The following is an 18,526-nucleotide window of genomic DNA, read 5'->3' on the forward strand; positions in this document are numbered from 1 at the left end:
ATGGAGATTGTGCGTCCCAGCCAGCTGACTGACAATCAGCTTTGTAACAAGGCCCTACTATGATCTTTTCTACAAAAATGGTTGCCCAAAGCCCAAAAACTCCACTAAGGTTGACTTTTGAGACCATCTATTCTTGTACAAGTATTCCAGGCAAATTTGATACAACTTTCAAATTTTAAACAGGCTTCTTGTACCCTATATGAGGAACAAAACAAGTACAAACCAGGTCATAAAACATCAGATTCATGTAAACTCTAACTTACCCTAAGTCCAGGTAATGCTGTAAGTGGAAAGCCTTCAGGAAATGTCAATATATGTAAGCAACACTACCCCAGCCTGGGCTGACAAGACCACACTTTAGGGGATAATTAGAAGTTTACTATTCAAAGGTGGAGAGAATTTGGGTAGCAGACAGAAACGGCAGCTTGGGGATCTGCCTTGTGGTAAAAGAAGGATTTTTAGAAGAACATTGGAAGGAACAGAAAGGAAAGGCAGATGATAACATGCCAAAGAAATGGCAAAAGATAAAACCAAAAATACCAGCACAGAAAAAGCAAAAGGGAAGGATATAGCAAAGTAAAATTTTCAGTGGATTTTTCTGTAACAGAATAACTATTTTTTAAAAATAAATCAAAACTACCTTCTTCTAGAGCTTTGCATTTTCTTTAAAAAAAAAAAAAATTATCATAAAATCTGCTCCATCATGCTTTATTTTATTAGCTTGTATAAAGCTGAAATTTATTTTCAATCTTGTGAAGTTCTAACATCTCAAACTGCCGAAAGGGCTGGAGCCTCAGGTTGCTCTTGGAGTGGTAGACATTATAGCCATTAAAATTTGAAAGCGAATGTTTGTCTGAATATGTGGGAGAGGAATATTAATATCTATTTCTTCTAGTTGGATGAAAATGAGGCTTTCCTTCCCCAAGGAAGACACGTCCTTAGTTGGCATGAGACTGCCAGAAAGGGTACCCAAATATGAATGCATGGTGAATAAGAGACAGGATGGTAATATAGCAATGTCTTAAAAATACAGGGTAATGGTAAGATTAAATGTAGGCAAATGTTTAACAATGGAGAAAGTAAGGAGAGGGACTTCAGAGTAAAAATAGAGAAAAGTATGCACAATCTAGTATCAGGAAAAGCTGGAGACCAGAAAACTTTGCGAAGAAGTATCAGGAACCCTACCAGAGCAATGACTGTCAACTAAGTTGATCCTGGACCTAGTCCAAATGCAAGAAGAATGGGTGCTGCAGAACAAGAAGGGAGAAAAGATTAAAGTATACCCTTTAGCCCTCTTCTTCCAAATTCCAATATCTTCCAAAGTATGCTTTTCTTTTTAACTCCTAGCCTTGAGTTAAAAAAAAAAAATCCAAGAAAACAACAACAAAAATATCCAAGAAAACAAAGTAAACATTAAGTTATCCATTTGACCACTGTTCCTCTGCTGAGCTCTTTTCTTCTTTTTATTTAAGTCAGATTTAGTAAAATGCAAAACATTAGTTTAGGCTTACAGTACCATCCAGACAATATTTTGTTGAAGGGTACATTAACAGATGTGGTGTTTTCATATGAAACTGATAGCAAGAAAGATAAATCTACTTATGCAGAGCATCAAAGATCCCTTTGGTACCTTCTCTGCTTAAAGCCAGTAGCATTTTCTTCACCATCCACATTTCGCATCTTTAAAAACATGTATCAAATAATTCTGAACTTTAAGTATTCTGATACTGACAGTAGGAAACTGGATTAGAGAGAACAGAATGCATGTCTTGATCATCTCACTCAAGTTTGTTATGGTATACTCAGAGAATAAGAGCAAACTGACTATTTAAATTTAGAGGACAATACTGTTTGATTCAGAATTTCCCAAATTGTTGCCTAAACAACAACAAAAAAAACTCCAGAATGCTTTGCTGTTGAAAGATATATGCATTAACTTTATACTGTGGGTTCTGAATCATATGGCTCTTCTCTAACTAAAGTGCTAGAAGAATTTACTTTTTTTTTAATGCAGAAATTGAAGTTTCAGAGGACTGAGACATCTAAAATTGCAAGTATGTACTTATCATAACCTGTGCCCTTGCCATAAGTGACAACGGACTGTAGCAACAAGATAAGAGGGAAAGGAAAACAGCTTTTTACTAGGAGCACAAGTATTTTGTTCACCAAAAAATGTAACACCCAAGGAACCATCACTGAGTTTAGTCCAACACAAACTGACTGTGTGACACAAAAAGACAGTTTTAAAACAAACAAAAAAAATCAGCCAGACAAGGATTTTCAAAATGTTTACAGACAGTGGAAGTTCAGGGCCATTTACATTCATTATGGTTTCAGTCCTCTTCTAGTTCTTACTACAGACATCTGCACAATAGGCTGCCCACTAGTGAGCTTTTTTTACTGCTTAAAAAGAAGAAAGTAAGTGTGACCTTCCCACAAATACTTTTGTCTTATTTAACAGAAGTAAAATATTTATATCAGGCTTTCAACCTGAATTACTACTGTTTTACTGACAGATGTAATTTTTTAAGCTATGAAGCTTTCACAGTCTCAATGTTTTAAACCAGTGTCTCCTGTTCACACTACATATTATACTATAATACAGTTGTACTGTGATTATATGCTAGGGAGTAAGAGGTCAGGGATTGCAAACTCATTTTCCTTTGTATTACAAACTATAATATGAGACTTGTAAATGTGGTCTCGGTCAAGAGTTGTTAGTAAGATACAAGTAACAAATTAGATCTAATGTACTTCCTATGGTTTAAAGGTACATACTCACAAGACTGCAACATCCTGTCAAACAGGCCAACTACTGAAATATACCGACGTGTGATCAAAGAGAAGGATGAGTTCTACACTTCACTGAAATAAGAAGTTAAGCGTCAGAGATGACCCCTGCCTAATAATGACACAAGTGCATAATTAAGGAAGTGAAAACTTCTGTTCTAATTAAGTATGGACAGAGCATCTTCTGAACAAGGAAGAAACAAGAAAAAGCCTGGGGAAAAAAACTAAATCTGTATGGATCCTGTGTTGTTTCAGTTCAAAGGGAAGACTGTAAATAATCATACTTTCCACTCAAAATGAATCAAAACAAAACCTATTGATCAACTTTAGGAAACACTTCTGTATAGGAAGGTTTCAGTTTCTAAAGATAATTCTCAAAAAAATACAACCAAGGACATAATGTATATATAAAACCTGAAAACCTGAGTGCCACCTTTTCAGAAAACTGCAAGTTAGCTGAATGAGAGAATGGGAAGCAGGGGAAAAAAAACTTTCTTATGCAACCTTAGCATAATCACTTAAACATAGTTTACTCATCATTTCTTCAGCTTACGTATCTTACAAACTGGTGCAAGTGTGCTACCCTCTTAGTACATCACAAGTATGTTCAGAAATTGCTAAGTGGAGGAGGGGAGAACATTCTGACAGACTTCAAAAGTGATGGAAAGAAAATGTCCTAGGAACTATGAGGAGTTGCACAACACTTTCTACAAATCAGCCTGACAGACCACGGACTGAAAACAAGCCTGGAAGCAAGGATCTTCTTGCTTTCAAAATGCAGAAAGTCAAATACCTGGAAGACTTCTTATATTTTTGCAAATTTGACTTCACGCTTAAGTTTGAAGTAGGGTAACTACAGATTAGGAAAAAAAAAAAAAAAAAAGAAAGAAGTAATAGAGCAGGCTACTCTTTAATAGTCTGCTAATGTACTGTACAGGACACTACAGCACTGCCTAATGTACTCTTTAACACTGGAGAAGGCTATGCACATCTTCGAAAATACTTAACTATATTATTGTGCATTTCTACTGCAGCAATGGCCAACAAAAGAGCAGTCCCTATTCTATACTGCACTATATGCATATTATATGGCAAACCCTCTATTTAGTTTGCATTTCTCAGAAATATTGTCAGCCAAAATTCTGACAGCCTGGCAAAATAATTACTGAGAACCTGAATATTCCAAGGCTGGACTGACACTGATACAACCATATTGGGAGCAGCTGATAATAACATAGCACTAAGAATACCTACCAACCGAGGGAGCAGCAACTATAAGGTAAAAGAACAAATGAATTGACCGAACAAAAATCTTGAACGAAACTTGCAAACATCTCATGAATAGAAAAATCAAGCCATGAAATCCATTCCCTACCTACAAAATAGAAGCAAGCTGTCAACTAGACATGGTAGTCCCTCATTTCATGTTGTAGAAGTTTCTATTACAAAGGAGACACTAGGTTCGCAGCTTTCTCATGTGCCTGGTCCAAAACACATGTGTGTGTGTGCACACATCTGTTTTAGATCCTTCTATCTTCATGTCAAAAATACTGGAAAAAATAATGTTGCAGAATAAATAAATAAAAATTAGGAAACATAACACCCGCATGCAACCTTTTCATTTAGCTTCTTTCAGTGGGTTTCATATTATCTTTAAAAATACATTATTACAATCGACTTTTCCAGCTTATTGGAAGTACAAGAGTACAAAGCAGAACATTAAACTATGCATTTGCCTTTATAAAATTCTCAGCCGCCTGAATCTACAACTAATACAATAAATCTAAAATATATTCCCACAGCTTTCTAGAGCAATCACCTTTCAAAAGGTGACAATAGTCACCATACCACGTGGAACTGGATGCTCTGGAAAGACAGCATAGGTCATCACATGCTCAAAGCAATTTAAATAGACATGGGGAGAAGTAGATTTTTTTTTTCCCTAACTAATGACTTCTCCTTTCTTTGAGCAGTTATACATGGCTATCACAAAAATTCAAAGACATTTTTTCAAGTGTTTGTTATATAAATGATTTATCACTTTTTTTTCTGTTCTGTGTAATATGAGCTAGGGAGCTGCTTTGGCAGGGGGGTTGGACCCGATGATCTCTCGAGGTCCCTTCCAACCCCTACAATTCTGTGATTCTTATGGAATGAAACTGTATTTTCAGCTCAGAACATAAGCATTCAGGAAAAGCAGCTAAGTACTGAAAATTGGAAAATTAGACATTATGCAACTTAACTGGAAAAGTCATGCTCCTCCACAGAAGTTTGTTAATGCAATAGTGTCTTTGCAACTTAAGAAACAGGGTACATGATGTCAAAATATTAAAAGCATCTCATAACTAACAGCACAGATTTAGTATTAAGAAGAAGATCCAAGTCTCAGGGTAAATCTTCCTTTGAAAGCATTTATTGATCTTTCCTTCACAGCTACGTTCACCATTTCTGTAAAGCAACACTTTTGAGAATGGTGATGTAAGCAATGAATAAGTCACAATGACAAGTGGGCAATAAATAATGACTGTCAGAATTTCCCTAAGAATGCAGGACTGTCTCCAAAGGATAAGGATTATCCTAAAGGTGGCAAAAAGGGTTATTGTAGCACAAAACTGTCAGAATTACTGGAAATCTGTAGAGCTTTAAAGAAAGGTAAGGAATGTGAAAGAAAAAAGAATTACTGGAGTTTATAAAACAAACCATAGCAGAATGAAATATGACTACACGAACAGGAAAGACTAATACATTAATCCCAGCAATTACAAACCAACAGTTATCTAGTTCTGTAAAATCATAAACATAAAGGTTATACTTAAGTTCTCCAAAATATTGTATCTACACACATTAACACCTTCTTTGTTCTGGTACACTGGCAAGGGAACAAAGAAGGTGAAGAAAGCCAAGAAGTCAAAGCTATGTCACATAGTTTAATGCACCTACTTGGATGACATATTCTGTAATAAACTGTGCCTTCCTGAAATACAATGGTATCACTGTTCTGGATACCAAAAATACATTAAAAAAAAGAAAAAAGGCCAAAACACATCAAACGTAGCAAGCAATGCAACTCATCAAGTCACTGCATATGCAGCAGAAGAAAAGAAAAATATTAGAGGCTGTGGATGTCACAGAACAAGATAAAATGCCTAGGGAACATAGAACAACCAGGTCCATAAGCAAATGCTTCAAAGGAAGAGTGTTCATTTGGTTTTAGTCCCTAACTCCTCAGCATCCAGTGATGCTTCATAGACATTTTGAGAATACTATCTGCACTACCCATTATAAAAACAGGCCATCAAGTAACCAAGTGAAATTCAAATAGTAATCTTTTTCTTTAAAAATATTATGTTGTCAAAGACTCTTTTTAACTTCTTAACTTTTTTAACTTGCTGTGATTTCTTTATAATAACGGATAGTAAATATGGGCTATTTTCTGGATCAGCCATTATGCCAAAATAGTTGCTACCTCCAGGAACATTTCCGTATATAAAATCTCATGGTAAGAAGTTAAGACATTATATGACTGGAGGCTAAAGATTACCCATAAAACAGTCAGACAAAAATTAAGGCTGCTACACACTGCACTCCTGAAGCATCTCATCTCTTGATTAAGTTTTGATTCAGTCTTCATCATCATTTATTACTTGATTCCAAACACTACATGGAGTGGTTTGTGATGTACTATTTAGTCCACCAAAATTCTTCTAACTTGTTACACAGAAACAGTGCTCTTCAGGAGTAGAAAGCTGGTATGTTTATCTATCTAATGTTCCAAATGAACTAAGGCATGTGGGCAGTCATGTGTTTTACACAAATCATTAGAGATACAGGAATGTTTTGAATAGCCATCAATGGTTACATCATTAACTATAATTTACTTCAATGACTTATGATTTTAATTTCATAGAAGTGCATTAAGAGTGTGTTCTACACATACATTAACACTCCCCATCATAAAATAAAGCCATTTAACTTTTCACAGAATGACTTTTATGATGCTGTTACAGAAGAAGCTAATTGTAGTTAAAGCATTTATTTTTTTTAAAGGTCATGCTTTTTTATTGTAGTTTATAAAATTCCAATGGCAGTGTACGAGTGCGAATGTGCGTGTATGTGAATGGGGGAATGTGGGTGTTCAACACTGAACCCATCCAAGAAGTTCTGCAGGCAAAACAGAATAAAGCTATTTGCATATTAAGCTACAATGATTTTAAAGACAAATCTAAATTGTAAATAAGTTTTGGAGACAAACCAATGCTAATAAACAACAACTACTTCAGTCACTGTGAGAACTGAAACACTATCATTAATAAAGCTTAGGTGTTCTGCAGGTAAGCACATCTTCAGTTCCTGGCAGATCATGCAAGACCTAGTTGAGGAGAAGCAGCAAGCACAAAGGAAGTAAGTTTGAAGCTCCACTGGAAACAAAAACTCCAGGAAAGCCTCCACAACTCTAAAAATCCCATCCAGTTTTAATGACAGCCCTGAATGTCTGATAAAATTTAAGATTTTCAATAGGACATGACAAGAGTGCTTATAAAGCTAGAAGATGACTCAGAGCAGTCTCTTTTGTTCCCTTTTCTGCTTGCAAAACAGCCAGTGAAAATTCAAAATGTTTTCTTAAGAAAAAACTAGGGCTTTTCTTGGAGCTAAAAATAAGTCTAAACATCCTGTTAATACCTGAATGCTCAAAACCAGCTGTAGGTAGTAACCTCGTAGGGAGAAACTACAGAGGGCACTGTTGCACCAGTTATCGAGAGTTACAATGATGCCAGAGCCCAAGAACAGAAGACTGACAGGAAAATAAATAACTAACTAAAGAAAGAATCCGGAGTTAGGAGAGCATGCAAATGCACTAAACCTAAAACAATAATAAGGCAAAAAGACTGAAGCTGTATTTCTGAAGGAAAATGGGCTGAAAAAGAAGTTCACATAACAGACTGTCAAGCTGATAGGAATACTGCAGTGCACACGTTTGGCATTTTCCTTTGTAGTATATTCCATGGAAAAGGTAACTAATCACAGTGCCGCCTTATCCTTTGCAAACAGCAACCTATTACTGGAATCCCACTCATAATCAATATGAAAATGAGCGATGACTGTTACGCAATTCTTCCACAGGCAGAATTTATCAACTCTATAGCATAGTCCTTCTACAGTGTAAAAGCCCCCTTCTGTTTTATTCCTTTTCATAAGGACAGTTACAAATCAATCATCTATTTTCTGAAAACGGTTATGCTGGTGCAATATAAACCAAATGAAGTCCCAGCCTTTCTAGAAGAATTACCTTTAAATATAGTGATCAGAAACATTAAGTGCCCAGATGAAAATAATGGAATGATGTAACTGATGTACATAGGACATTCACATAACTTAAGAAACTTAGTAATTGAATAAGAAAGCAAAATTATTTTTACACAAAGAATGAGCTTCAGAGATAAAAATATTTATGAAGACAAATTTGATAAATGTTACACTGTTCATTTACATCAAAGCTTGCCTGTCCTTGATTGTATTTTATTAGAACCCCAATTACATTTCATTAAACACTAATAAATTTTAAAACATGTATTACCACCGCCTAATGAGAAGTGTAAATAATATAAAGCAGCCAGTTACCTCAGCACAGAAGATGATAAATAATTTTTAATTTTTTTAAATTATTTTTACCCTTAGAAGCATGATGCAGATGCTAAGAAACCCAAGTACTGAAACAAGATATGGATAGTACCATCTATTTAAATGCAACCGTAGAGAAGAAAGGTGTAGCTCTTTTTCAATAATCTGGAGGCAAACGCCACAAGCAGCATGTTTTACAGCAAAAACCACAGGACTTTTATGAATGTTGACTCAAATTCACATTTAAAATGGAAAGGCTACATGGAAGGTATTTTCAAATTAAGTTAGACAATAACTTCATAATAAGCCAAAGAGTAAATTTTAACAGAGAAGATGCTCAAACAAAGAAAACATCTACCAGAAAATTGTCTACAGCTATGCCAATGAAGAATCAAAGCAAACAAAACCAAAACCACAGACAGTTCCAGTGGATACTCACATCCACATGCATAAGAACTGTGATGGTAACTGTGGAGGAATTCTGTCTCTAAGCATACAAAGACAGAGGTACTACATGGAAGGAAACTGACACAGAAAATTAAAATCCAAGGGTTTTTTAAATTGCAAAATGAAACATAAACATATCGGGCAACCAACACCCCAGTTGCTTCACAGACACTGAGATTTGGAACTCTCTCTAAGTGAATTAGGTAATTGTTTTAAGCAACTTGTTAATAAAAGGTAAATAAAACCAAAAACTGATGTGCATGTCAGAAATGGTTTTCATCGAGATTCTGCCATCTTTGGCTTCCAAACGAGCCCTGTATGTGCAATGTTAAGTGGATAAGTTCACTAAATTTCAAATTCTTATCTAGCCTGTCTTTAGCCTAATTCTGCCTCTAAATCAGATTTTGAAAAGTCTGAACATACTGACAGTCTAGTAATCTGTTTAGTTCCTGTTTTTCATTATCGTGATTTCTAACAGTCCAGTTATGCTGAAATTAAGTTTCATCTAATTTTATTGTTTCCAGATATTTATAAATTTTCACTAGTATTACTTTTACACAATTTTACTTGTGTAAAATTGCAGGCAGGCAGGTTGCATGCATGCAAACAAAACTAACAGTTTCTAAGACACACAATATTAATAAAAGAAATGCATATTAGCCTACCAAATACACACTGTGACAGTAGGCTAAAACAGGTGAAAATCTCAAGAGATGTGCTTGTTTTGTGTAAAACTTAACTGCTTTTTAAAACTCAGAAGTGCTGTAATTCATTCCTGTAGATGTGTAACTGGATCCAAATGGGGCTCTTAACTAGGCTGTTGAGACTAGGCTGTTGAGACTAGGCTGTTGAGACTATGTCATTTAAATAAAATTCAAGCCATTAAAAAAGTTTTGATAACATTTACAAAATTGACTTAAACATTTTAATGTATTTTCCCATTTAACTACAATACTGAATGCCAACATGTGAATAGATAACTCTCTAAATATTCAAGATATTTAACAAGATATTTGAGGTTCTTTTCTCCCCATGCAATACAGCACATTAAAACCAATTTTACTACCGTAATTTATTCAAAGCTTGATTATGAGCAATAGCTGGGAGAAGAAATACAGCATTGTTGATTCATATACAAGCATTTCACTTAACTACATTGGATAATAGCAGTGCTCCTAAAGGAGTATAAAAGCAAAGTGATTAGAAGTCATTACTGTTAATTAGCATTCACTTTACATTGATAGGGATGAACCTTTTCTGTGCTGAACAAATGGAAAGCTTTTATCTGAAAGTCTGCCAAACCTGGTCAAGGTAGGCACTGAAACAAAGTGTCAGTGACCAGTAAGTAGATTTCAAAACAACAATAACAAAAAAGCAAAACAAAATCTAAGGATGTATCATCATCCAATTAGTGAGATTCAGTTTTTAAACAGGAAAAGGTTTGAAGGGAATGAGTAAAACTGGAAACCCATACTTCACATTCTGCAATCTCACTGATAAAAGGAGGAAATGTGTGTTTATCAAACTTGCTGCGAGTGCACGGTTCATTTGGCGTCCTGTAAACAATGCCTGGCTGCCCATTTCCAAATGCATGTGAGAATCTTGCAAACCAGAACATCATATTCAGCAGACAAGGTCAGGCTAGAGATGCCCTGGAAATGGGAAATTAGGAAAACCTGGCAATCAGAGGTTTAAAGCTGACCAGAACAAGCCCTCAGGCTTGCTTACCATCTTTCACCACCAGCCTGACTGTCTCTGCTTATTCAGTATTAACACAACAAGACTGAGCGTGAGTGAAAACAACTCCACACACCTAACAGGGAGAAATACAGTGACTTTTTTGTTTACATAAAGCTCAACATTTCTCACGGTAAGAAACTACCTCAAAGATGTTGTCAAGATCCCCTTCTGGAAAAAAAAAAATTGACCCTTCCCAAACAGTTCAGATGAGACACGGAGAATGACAGGCATCCTGTTGATTAAAAAATTTCCTTGTTCCCATCTCATTTTAAAAGTCAAACTAAAAACAAAACCCAAAACAACCAAACCAGAAAACAAACACAAAACCTAAACAAACCCTGACTTCTGAATGGAACAAAAATACATAATTATTTTTACACTGCTTAAAGCACTGCCAACTATGCAATTACTTCTTACCCTCTTCCCCTTAAATCACACTCTTATTCACTGCTGATGACAATGGTCATCCCCCACTTAAAGGGAGCAACAGAGTTCCACTCTACAATTAATTAAAAGAAAAAATAACAAGTCAATCAAAAAAAAAAATCATGGAATATGAGTGCAAAGGGACAATTCAAATTCTTACAGATAAAAATCTAGTCATTATAAAAGGTAGGGGAACGTACTCTATGCCACATAAAAAACCCAGCCAATATTTTGTCTCAAAAAAGCCCACCTTATTTTATGAAAAAGCAAAGTTAATTATTTCTTGCCAGCATAAATAGTCATTTCATATGATTTCTAAAAGTCCACACTTAAATTGCACATTTAAAGGCAAGAAGAAATATGCTGAGATGATATCCAAACGTTCATCTAATCAACACGAGTACCAGAGGGCCCCAAAATTTAATGGCACTTACCTACCACAGTTCCCAAATTGAAGATTTTTAGGAGGTTTTTTTCAATATAGATGTTATAATAGTTTTGCTTTCTGCACATAAAGTGTTTCAATTGCTGAATTACATGTAAATTAATCAAAATATCAAGGTCACAGTATTCTTGATTTGCAATACAGAGGGAATAAAATTGAGCAGTGCTTATTTCAGAAAATCAGCACAATGACAAGTAACTCTTCCTGTAATTGAATCTTTTTCAAAAATGCTGAAAAACAGACCTTTGAGGAATTAGTCTACACATCCACAAATAATTCAAACCATAATAGGGAAACTATCAGATTTTCTTCAACTGAAAACATGGGAAATGATGACTAGAACAGAACTGTCCTGAACACTTCTGAACTCTGAATCACATCAGTAAGAAGGGGAAGCTACCTACTCTGAACTTATGAACTGCAAAAATGGTTTGGTGAACAGCATGCTGCCATCCTCAGATTTCAGATTCTTCAATCAGCACTCTGTAACTAATCATATTCAGAACTTTAAGACTCCTAAGAAAATGTGAAAACGTAATTCCTAATAGTTAAAAGTATACAATTAGTCTTTATCATGTAAATACTACCACTGAAGTCATGGTGGACTACGAAGAGCTGATTAAAGTGGACATCTAAAAGTCAAACGACTCTAAATACTTTACTGTCTTTTTTTAAAGGATTTTTTAAACATTGAAGACAGCGATGCAATGCCTGCAGCAGAACACTGTGATTTTTCCTGATCAGACCATCTAGATTTTCGGCTGCATAAAAGCCACAGAAAGTGAGGCATGAGTCTAAACCTGAGGACTCAGTGGCCACAGCCGCTAAATTCTGCAGAAGGGTTAAAGGCAGACTCTTTCCTTAGCATGGAAGAGTTCAAGCTATATTGAGGAACAGAAAGATTTTCATTTCTATGAAGAAAATGCAAAGGCCACAGAATAATCTTGTATTTAGCTAAAACCCTAAAGAACTGCTTCCTCAAGAACGCCAAGACTTAGGGAGATGCACTGTATAATGATAGGACCTGTGTTACCTCTATTCCACCAGATCCTGCACAGACAAATTACTTTGTCTTAGACAAAATAAACATCTTAATAACAATTAAATTTACATAGCTTTTGCAATTTTAACTCTCAAACAAATTATTTCCTGTCTTCAGTAAACTTCAGTCTGGGTCCATTTCAAAAAACACAACCATGTCCTTAAAAAACAACCAGCAACTACAGGAGTCACACTGCTTTAATAGACTTTTTGTTGCTGTAACTAAAACCCATGTAACTTATTCTTAGTAACCGAGTTATAAGTTCATTGCTCCAGAATGTAACAGTGTGTATTTTAGACAATTATTATTTTTTTTCTTTCTCCTTCCACATCACTGATAATATGACATGGTGAAACAAGCAATGGCTATTATTATTCAAATATTTCATATATCCAATATATGCAACATAAATTCTTATTTTTCAGCAGATGATCAATAGATATCATAATTAATAATCCTTCAGTGCTGAGATACAATATATTTATTTCAATGCGATTTGTTTTTTTGTAAGCTTGTGGGCTCTGAACCCACAAAGGGCACCCCAAAAAGAACTCTGACAGAAATAATATTTTATGCACTGAAAAGCAACGTGCATGCTTTACAATAGACACAGGGAATATATTACAAATAAAGTATAAACTGAATCCATTTTTTAAATAATAATTTCAATAAACTCATGTACTGAAAAATGTTGTTGGAAAAGATGAAAAAACAGCTAGAAGAAAAAAAACATTGTCGTCAAGTCTGAGAACTGTAGAAATTACTCCAGCAGTGGAAACTTAGCAAATAAAGGCAAAGCATAGACAAAGTAGAGGCAAGATGAGAAACTTGGAAGAGGATAGAAATGCTTCGAGAAACCCATACACAGCTGAAGCAAATTCTCTTGCACCGATTTGTACAGTGTGGAAGCTGCTACCACCAATGCCCTAAACAAACGTTTATACTTAATCCCATGGGATACAGAAAATATTCACAACATTTGACCCATCTAATACAACTACTGTATGTGCTTGCATAAAACATCAATGTATTAGTTGGGCAAGATCACAATGACACTGAAGAGAAAGCAGTTAAATACACAGGAGTATGTTGTAGGAAAGTTTCATAAAAACACCTCCATGCTCCAGCCTTTCTGACCATTAAAAGGAAAGAAACAGTTTTCCCACACATATCCTGGTTCCAATGGCAGTGCCATGGTAACTAAGAAACTCTAGTTCTCACATGCTTTGTTGGCAAAAGCTACAACATGCAAAGCAATAAACATGGACAAACAAGAGTGCAGCAATCCCTAATCAGTAGCATGGAGAGTAGATTAAATTTTTCCTTAGAGTTCAGGATTTACATATCTCACAAGTGTTATACTATCAGGTGAGGACTGCACAGCAAGATACTTTCAGACATCATATAAACACTCTGATATGTTTCACAATATATATTGAGTGCAGGATCTAAAACAGGCCATTAGGTAACTAAAAAATAAATACAAATTTCCTTCTACCTATCAATCATCTGGGTTTGTGACAATAAAATTAGCAGGTTTACAGTCATCAGCAGTCAATTTCACTTTCTGAATCCCGTGAACAGGACTGTTGTCCTGGTTTTCCCAGCATGGCAACATTTAACTTTTTAGGTATCTTGTTCTCGTAACGTTATTTTTTAAAAGACCAAATACTTTCAAATTCATAGTGGTTTTACAAATGTGTTTTAATTTTTTTACTAAAGTAGTACTTGCAATGCAAGTGCTCTTTACAAACTGAAAGTGAGTCACACTATGTCATTTTGATATAGATAAACCTTTCCTGTATTCTTGGGCCCATACCCTTTCACATAGCAAAAGGGAGCTATGTTAGTTTCAACTGAGTTTTGAAATTACGTCCACTCAAGGATGAGTTTGGACAAGGCTGGCACTGCTTCCACAGAATTCCCCCTTCAACAGAATGCAAACTGAGCTCTCTGCTCAGAACTATTAACATCTGGAAAAAAAAAATGCTAAAGGAAAGTTCTCAGTGATTAAGAATTACATACATAGTGAAGCTACAAAACTGCAGCTATAAAGAAATGTGAAAAAATAAAAACCAGAAAGCTTTTGAAGTTACTGTTAACACAAAGAAAAAAATTAAACTCTTTTTTTCTTAAAAACTACAAATCCAAAGGCTTAAGAGTTCCTGTAGTTTGCATCCCCCTGATAATTTTGCAGTTATTCATCAGAATATGCAAAACTTCTATGAAAACTTTTGCACCAGAGTTTCACAGATAGGTTTGACTGGAAAGGCATGTTTATCCAAAGTCTAACATAAAAGCAGTATATTTTATTTATGTATCTAAAATATCATATAGTGAAATTAATATTTCCATTAGAAACAACTATTTATATTAGACAACTTCCTAATATCTCTTTCAACTATAATTACAATTATCTTGTACAAACTTCCAAAGCGTAGGTTGCCAAGATTTAGTATCAGCATTAATTTATGTCAGGCATCCATTTCTCCAAAGACAGCAAGAATCGAAAAGGAAGTATCATCTTAATTGCCACTAATCTGCCCATTTTTAATTAAACTGATCAGTAATTTATTATCTTAGCCAGTGGCAGAAAGCTGTTAGCATGCAGCTTTAAGAGCCAACATGTAACAGTCCTTCTAATTTCTAAAACTATCGTAGTTCAAAAATTGTTTAAATAATTTAACTCCTATCCGACGATATGCACATTCCATTCAAAACCTCTGTGTAGCACTTTAGACTGTAATCATATAATCACAGAACCACTTAGTTTGAGTCCAACCATAAACCTAACACTGCCAAGTCCACCACTAAACCGTGTCCCTAAGCATTACATCTGCACTCCCCTCCAGGGATGGTGACTCAACCACTTCCCTGGGCAGCCTGTTCCAGTGGCCCTTTCAGTGAAGAAACTTTTCCTAGTATCTAATCTAAGCCTTTCCCTGGCACAGCTTGAGGCGGTACAGCCGACACAGACTGTTCTGTTTCGTAGTCTCATACTCCAACACAGGTGTATGATCTTAATTTTACTTCAGTGGAACACGATCTCCCTGCCAAAAATGTTTAGAAGCAGCACTCGGCACTCAAACCACATTCTTAGATCTTATCTGGAAGTTGTTTTTTTTTAAAACTGAACAAAGAATAAGGCTGAGGCTTCCAGGTCCATGAATCTCAATTCTCATTTCAATGGAGGAGCTAGGAAATGTTCAATACCTGAACTGAAGACTAGAAATACCTTTAGCTGAAGTTTCAGGATGTAGTCTATCAATTTGAAAAATAAAATTAGATGTCTATTAGCTTTTTTAACATAGCGATTAATATGATTTTCTGAACACAGTATTGTTTCAGTACTATGCATTGTGGTCATCAGCACAATTAACTGAAATAGACATAGCACATTCTATCAAACTTTGTGTAAAACCTCTGGTGGCAATGGGAGGTTTTCTACTTCTTTCCATGAGATCTGATTTAATCCTGGTAGAAAATAAAGTACTACATGAAACATTTTGGAAAAAAACAGAGAATAGATTTCAAATGGTTTCAGAAACAAGTTCATTCTCTCCCTTTAATTGGTTTCATAGCTAGAAAGGATTTACATATATTATTGCTATTATGTGATACATTACAATACAGCTATTGTACCAGAATCAAAACTATCATTGTAAAATACTCTGTAATATTTTGTGAATGATCGGTGACATGCAACAAATAACAGATTCCAGATTACAGAGCATAAGTGTGCACAAATCAAAATGCCTCGACATTCATTTCTATACACTGATAAATGCACAAAACCCAAAAGATCTCTCATTCCCACAAATGAGCAATGCATTATTTCAAACATGAAACTACATAAACATTTTATTTATAGATAATTTTTACAATTATGTTTCTGTAGTACATGCCAAGCACATGAGAGAGATATTTTTATTAAACAAGAACAAGGTTTAGGCTTAAAATGCGGACTAATAAGTCTGATTTACATTGGGGAGACAGGAATAAAGTCACACTATATATACTTTGAGTGCCAGAGAGAACAAAGGAATAGAAATAAAACTTGTAAAAGTGTTCAAATTTTTTTTCTCAAAGCTGTCCTTAAATAGCTAAGTGGATCATTTACTTAAACTCATGAATGAGTTAAGCAATACAATTGTCCCCAAGTATTTAATTCTTTTCATTCAGCATACCTTAACAAGTTTCAAAAGTTGGTAAAGGTCTTCAACCTCATCTTCCTGACACGTAGTATACACTCTTCCAGTATTTACACTGGTACCCTTTATGAAACCACGATAGAGTGGCAAATCCAGTGCATCAGCATATAGGTCAATGGCATGGTGTCCTACTGTCTGATACATATAGCTGTCCAATTCATCAGTCTGCCCTGCCACAATTAAGAAACAATTGTATTAGGTACACTGCTTCAACAATTACAGATAATCATAATGCTACAAAGCACTGAGAAAATCTAAATGTTAATAGTTTTCAGTTCACAAACAGATGTTTGGTGACAATACCTCTATAAACATGGAAAGAAAAAAACAGATTTCTCCACCCAACAAGATGTATGGAGAGAAAGACATCTGTCACAAACATGCTGCCTATTTAGAAATTGTGGTATCTATTTCTTCTTTAGTATTCCTCCCTGCTTCATCCAAAACTCTCATAATGGCCCAACCCTGCTCCTATTTATACGGTACTTTAAATAGGAACACAGTTCAGATACACAAAGCCAGATGCATTTCAACATACTCAGAGCAAGAAATTTGGAAAGCACTGCAACACTGGTAATAAGCAATAGGTTGTCAGCATTTCCAAAATCTTGTATTGTTACAAATGTTATCACGGTCATCAAGAAAGAGTAAGATAATATTTTTACTTTGGTAGAATAAAAGTAGACCATTAAATGCTTTGACACTGCTTAATACACAAAAGAGCAGGATATCTGATATAATACACAGGCCTTTTCCACCTTTATGCCTTTTAAAAATTAAGTTCAAAATGGCATAAAGTCTCTGTCTCTATTTTCTTAATCTGGAGAAGAATTTAAATGGATTTTCTTACAAGCAGATTGTAACTAGCAGATTAGAAAAAAGCACAGCTAAATGCAGACATCATGGACTAGAATTAAATCTCAAACTATATGATAAACCATTCACATATATAGTCTTTCAGATATCTTTTTCAAATAGATTGATAAAGCAATACATCATCATTGGTGATATCTCCACCTCATTTATTAAAAGGTAACACAGTTCACTATTACAATGTTAATTTGTAATAGCAGGACTTCTCTCAATTTACACAGACACATCAAGCATCTCTGATGTATACCTACGTAGTACATCTTGCAGAAAGGTTGCAACACTGATCAAGATAACTAATTTGTGATGAAACAATTAGGACATGTCACTTTTGATGCCATACAATAGACATGCTTTTGCTCAAAATGGCCAAATCCAAACCCATACCCACAACTAACCAACTTAGACCTCTAGAGTTGCTTTAAAAGAAAGCTCTGTTTTTCAACATACATGAATATGACAAGCTCTTTAAACTGATATTCAGTTCAGAATACACAGTTTCTTTATTAATTGAGATTCTCCAGGCAACAGTGGTACAAGATAAAATAAAACGAATGGCATAGAAACCACTGTTGCCTGAAGCACCTCAATTAACTTTCCACAAAATTTCCAACTATACACTTAAAGAGAGCATTTTATGATTTTCATGACAATATTCTACATTTCTGATGTGGATAAATTAGTTTAAAGACAACATATTTTAACAAGATTAGAGATTATTATATCCTAGCTACTCAGAAAATGAATTGTTCCTGTATTCCCTAGCATTTGCCAGTTTCATCTGTGATTCATTTGTCATGGCAGCTCCCTTTTTGCTTCACTTTCTCTGTGTATCTTCCTACCATACAGTTACCAGATATCATATTTAATTGTTTAACAGATGTTGAACAGTTAAAGTATGTTAACTTTAACATTCTTCACTACAAACTGGGAGAC

General features: G+C 35.0%; 1 protein-coding gene across 1 annotated transcript in view; it reads right to left on the bottom strand.

Moving 5' to 3' along the window:
- DPH6 (diphthamine biosynthesis 6) overlaps window positions 1-18,526 on the bottom strand; it is a gene marked incomplete at its 3' end in the record, with an annotated part of 195,995 nt that overhangs the window by 172,359 nt on the left and 5,110 nt on the right. The window contains exon 3 of the mRNA XM_084264228.1: window positions 16,697-16,890. Coding sequence (XP_084120354.1) covers window positions 16,697-16,890 — 194 coding nt within the window. The remainder of the gene's footprint in view (window positions 1-16,696; window positions 16,891-18,526) is intronic.

Source organism: Gallinula chloropus (genome assembly GCF_964237585.1).
Source record: "Gallinula chloropus genome assembly, chromosome: 4".
NCBI classification, from domain to species: domain Eukaryota; kingdom Metazoa; phylum Chordata; class Aves; order Gruiformes; family Rallidae; genus Gallinula; species Gallinula chloropus.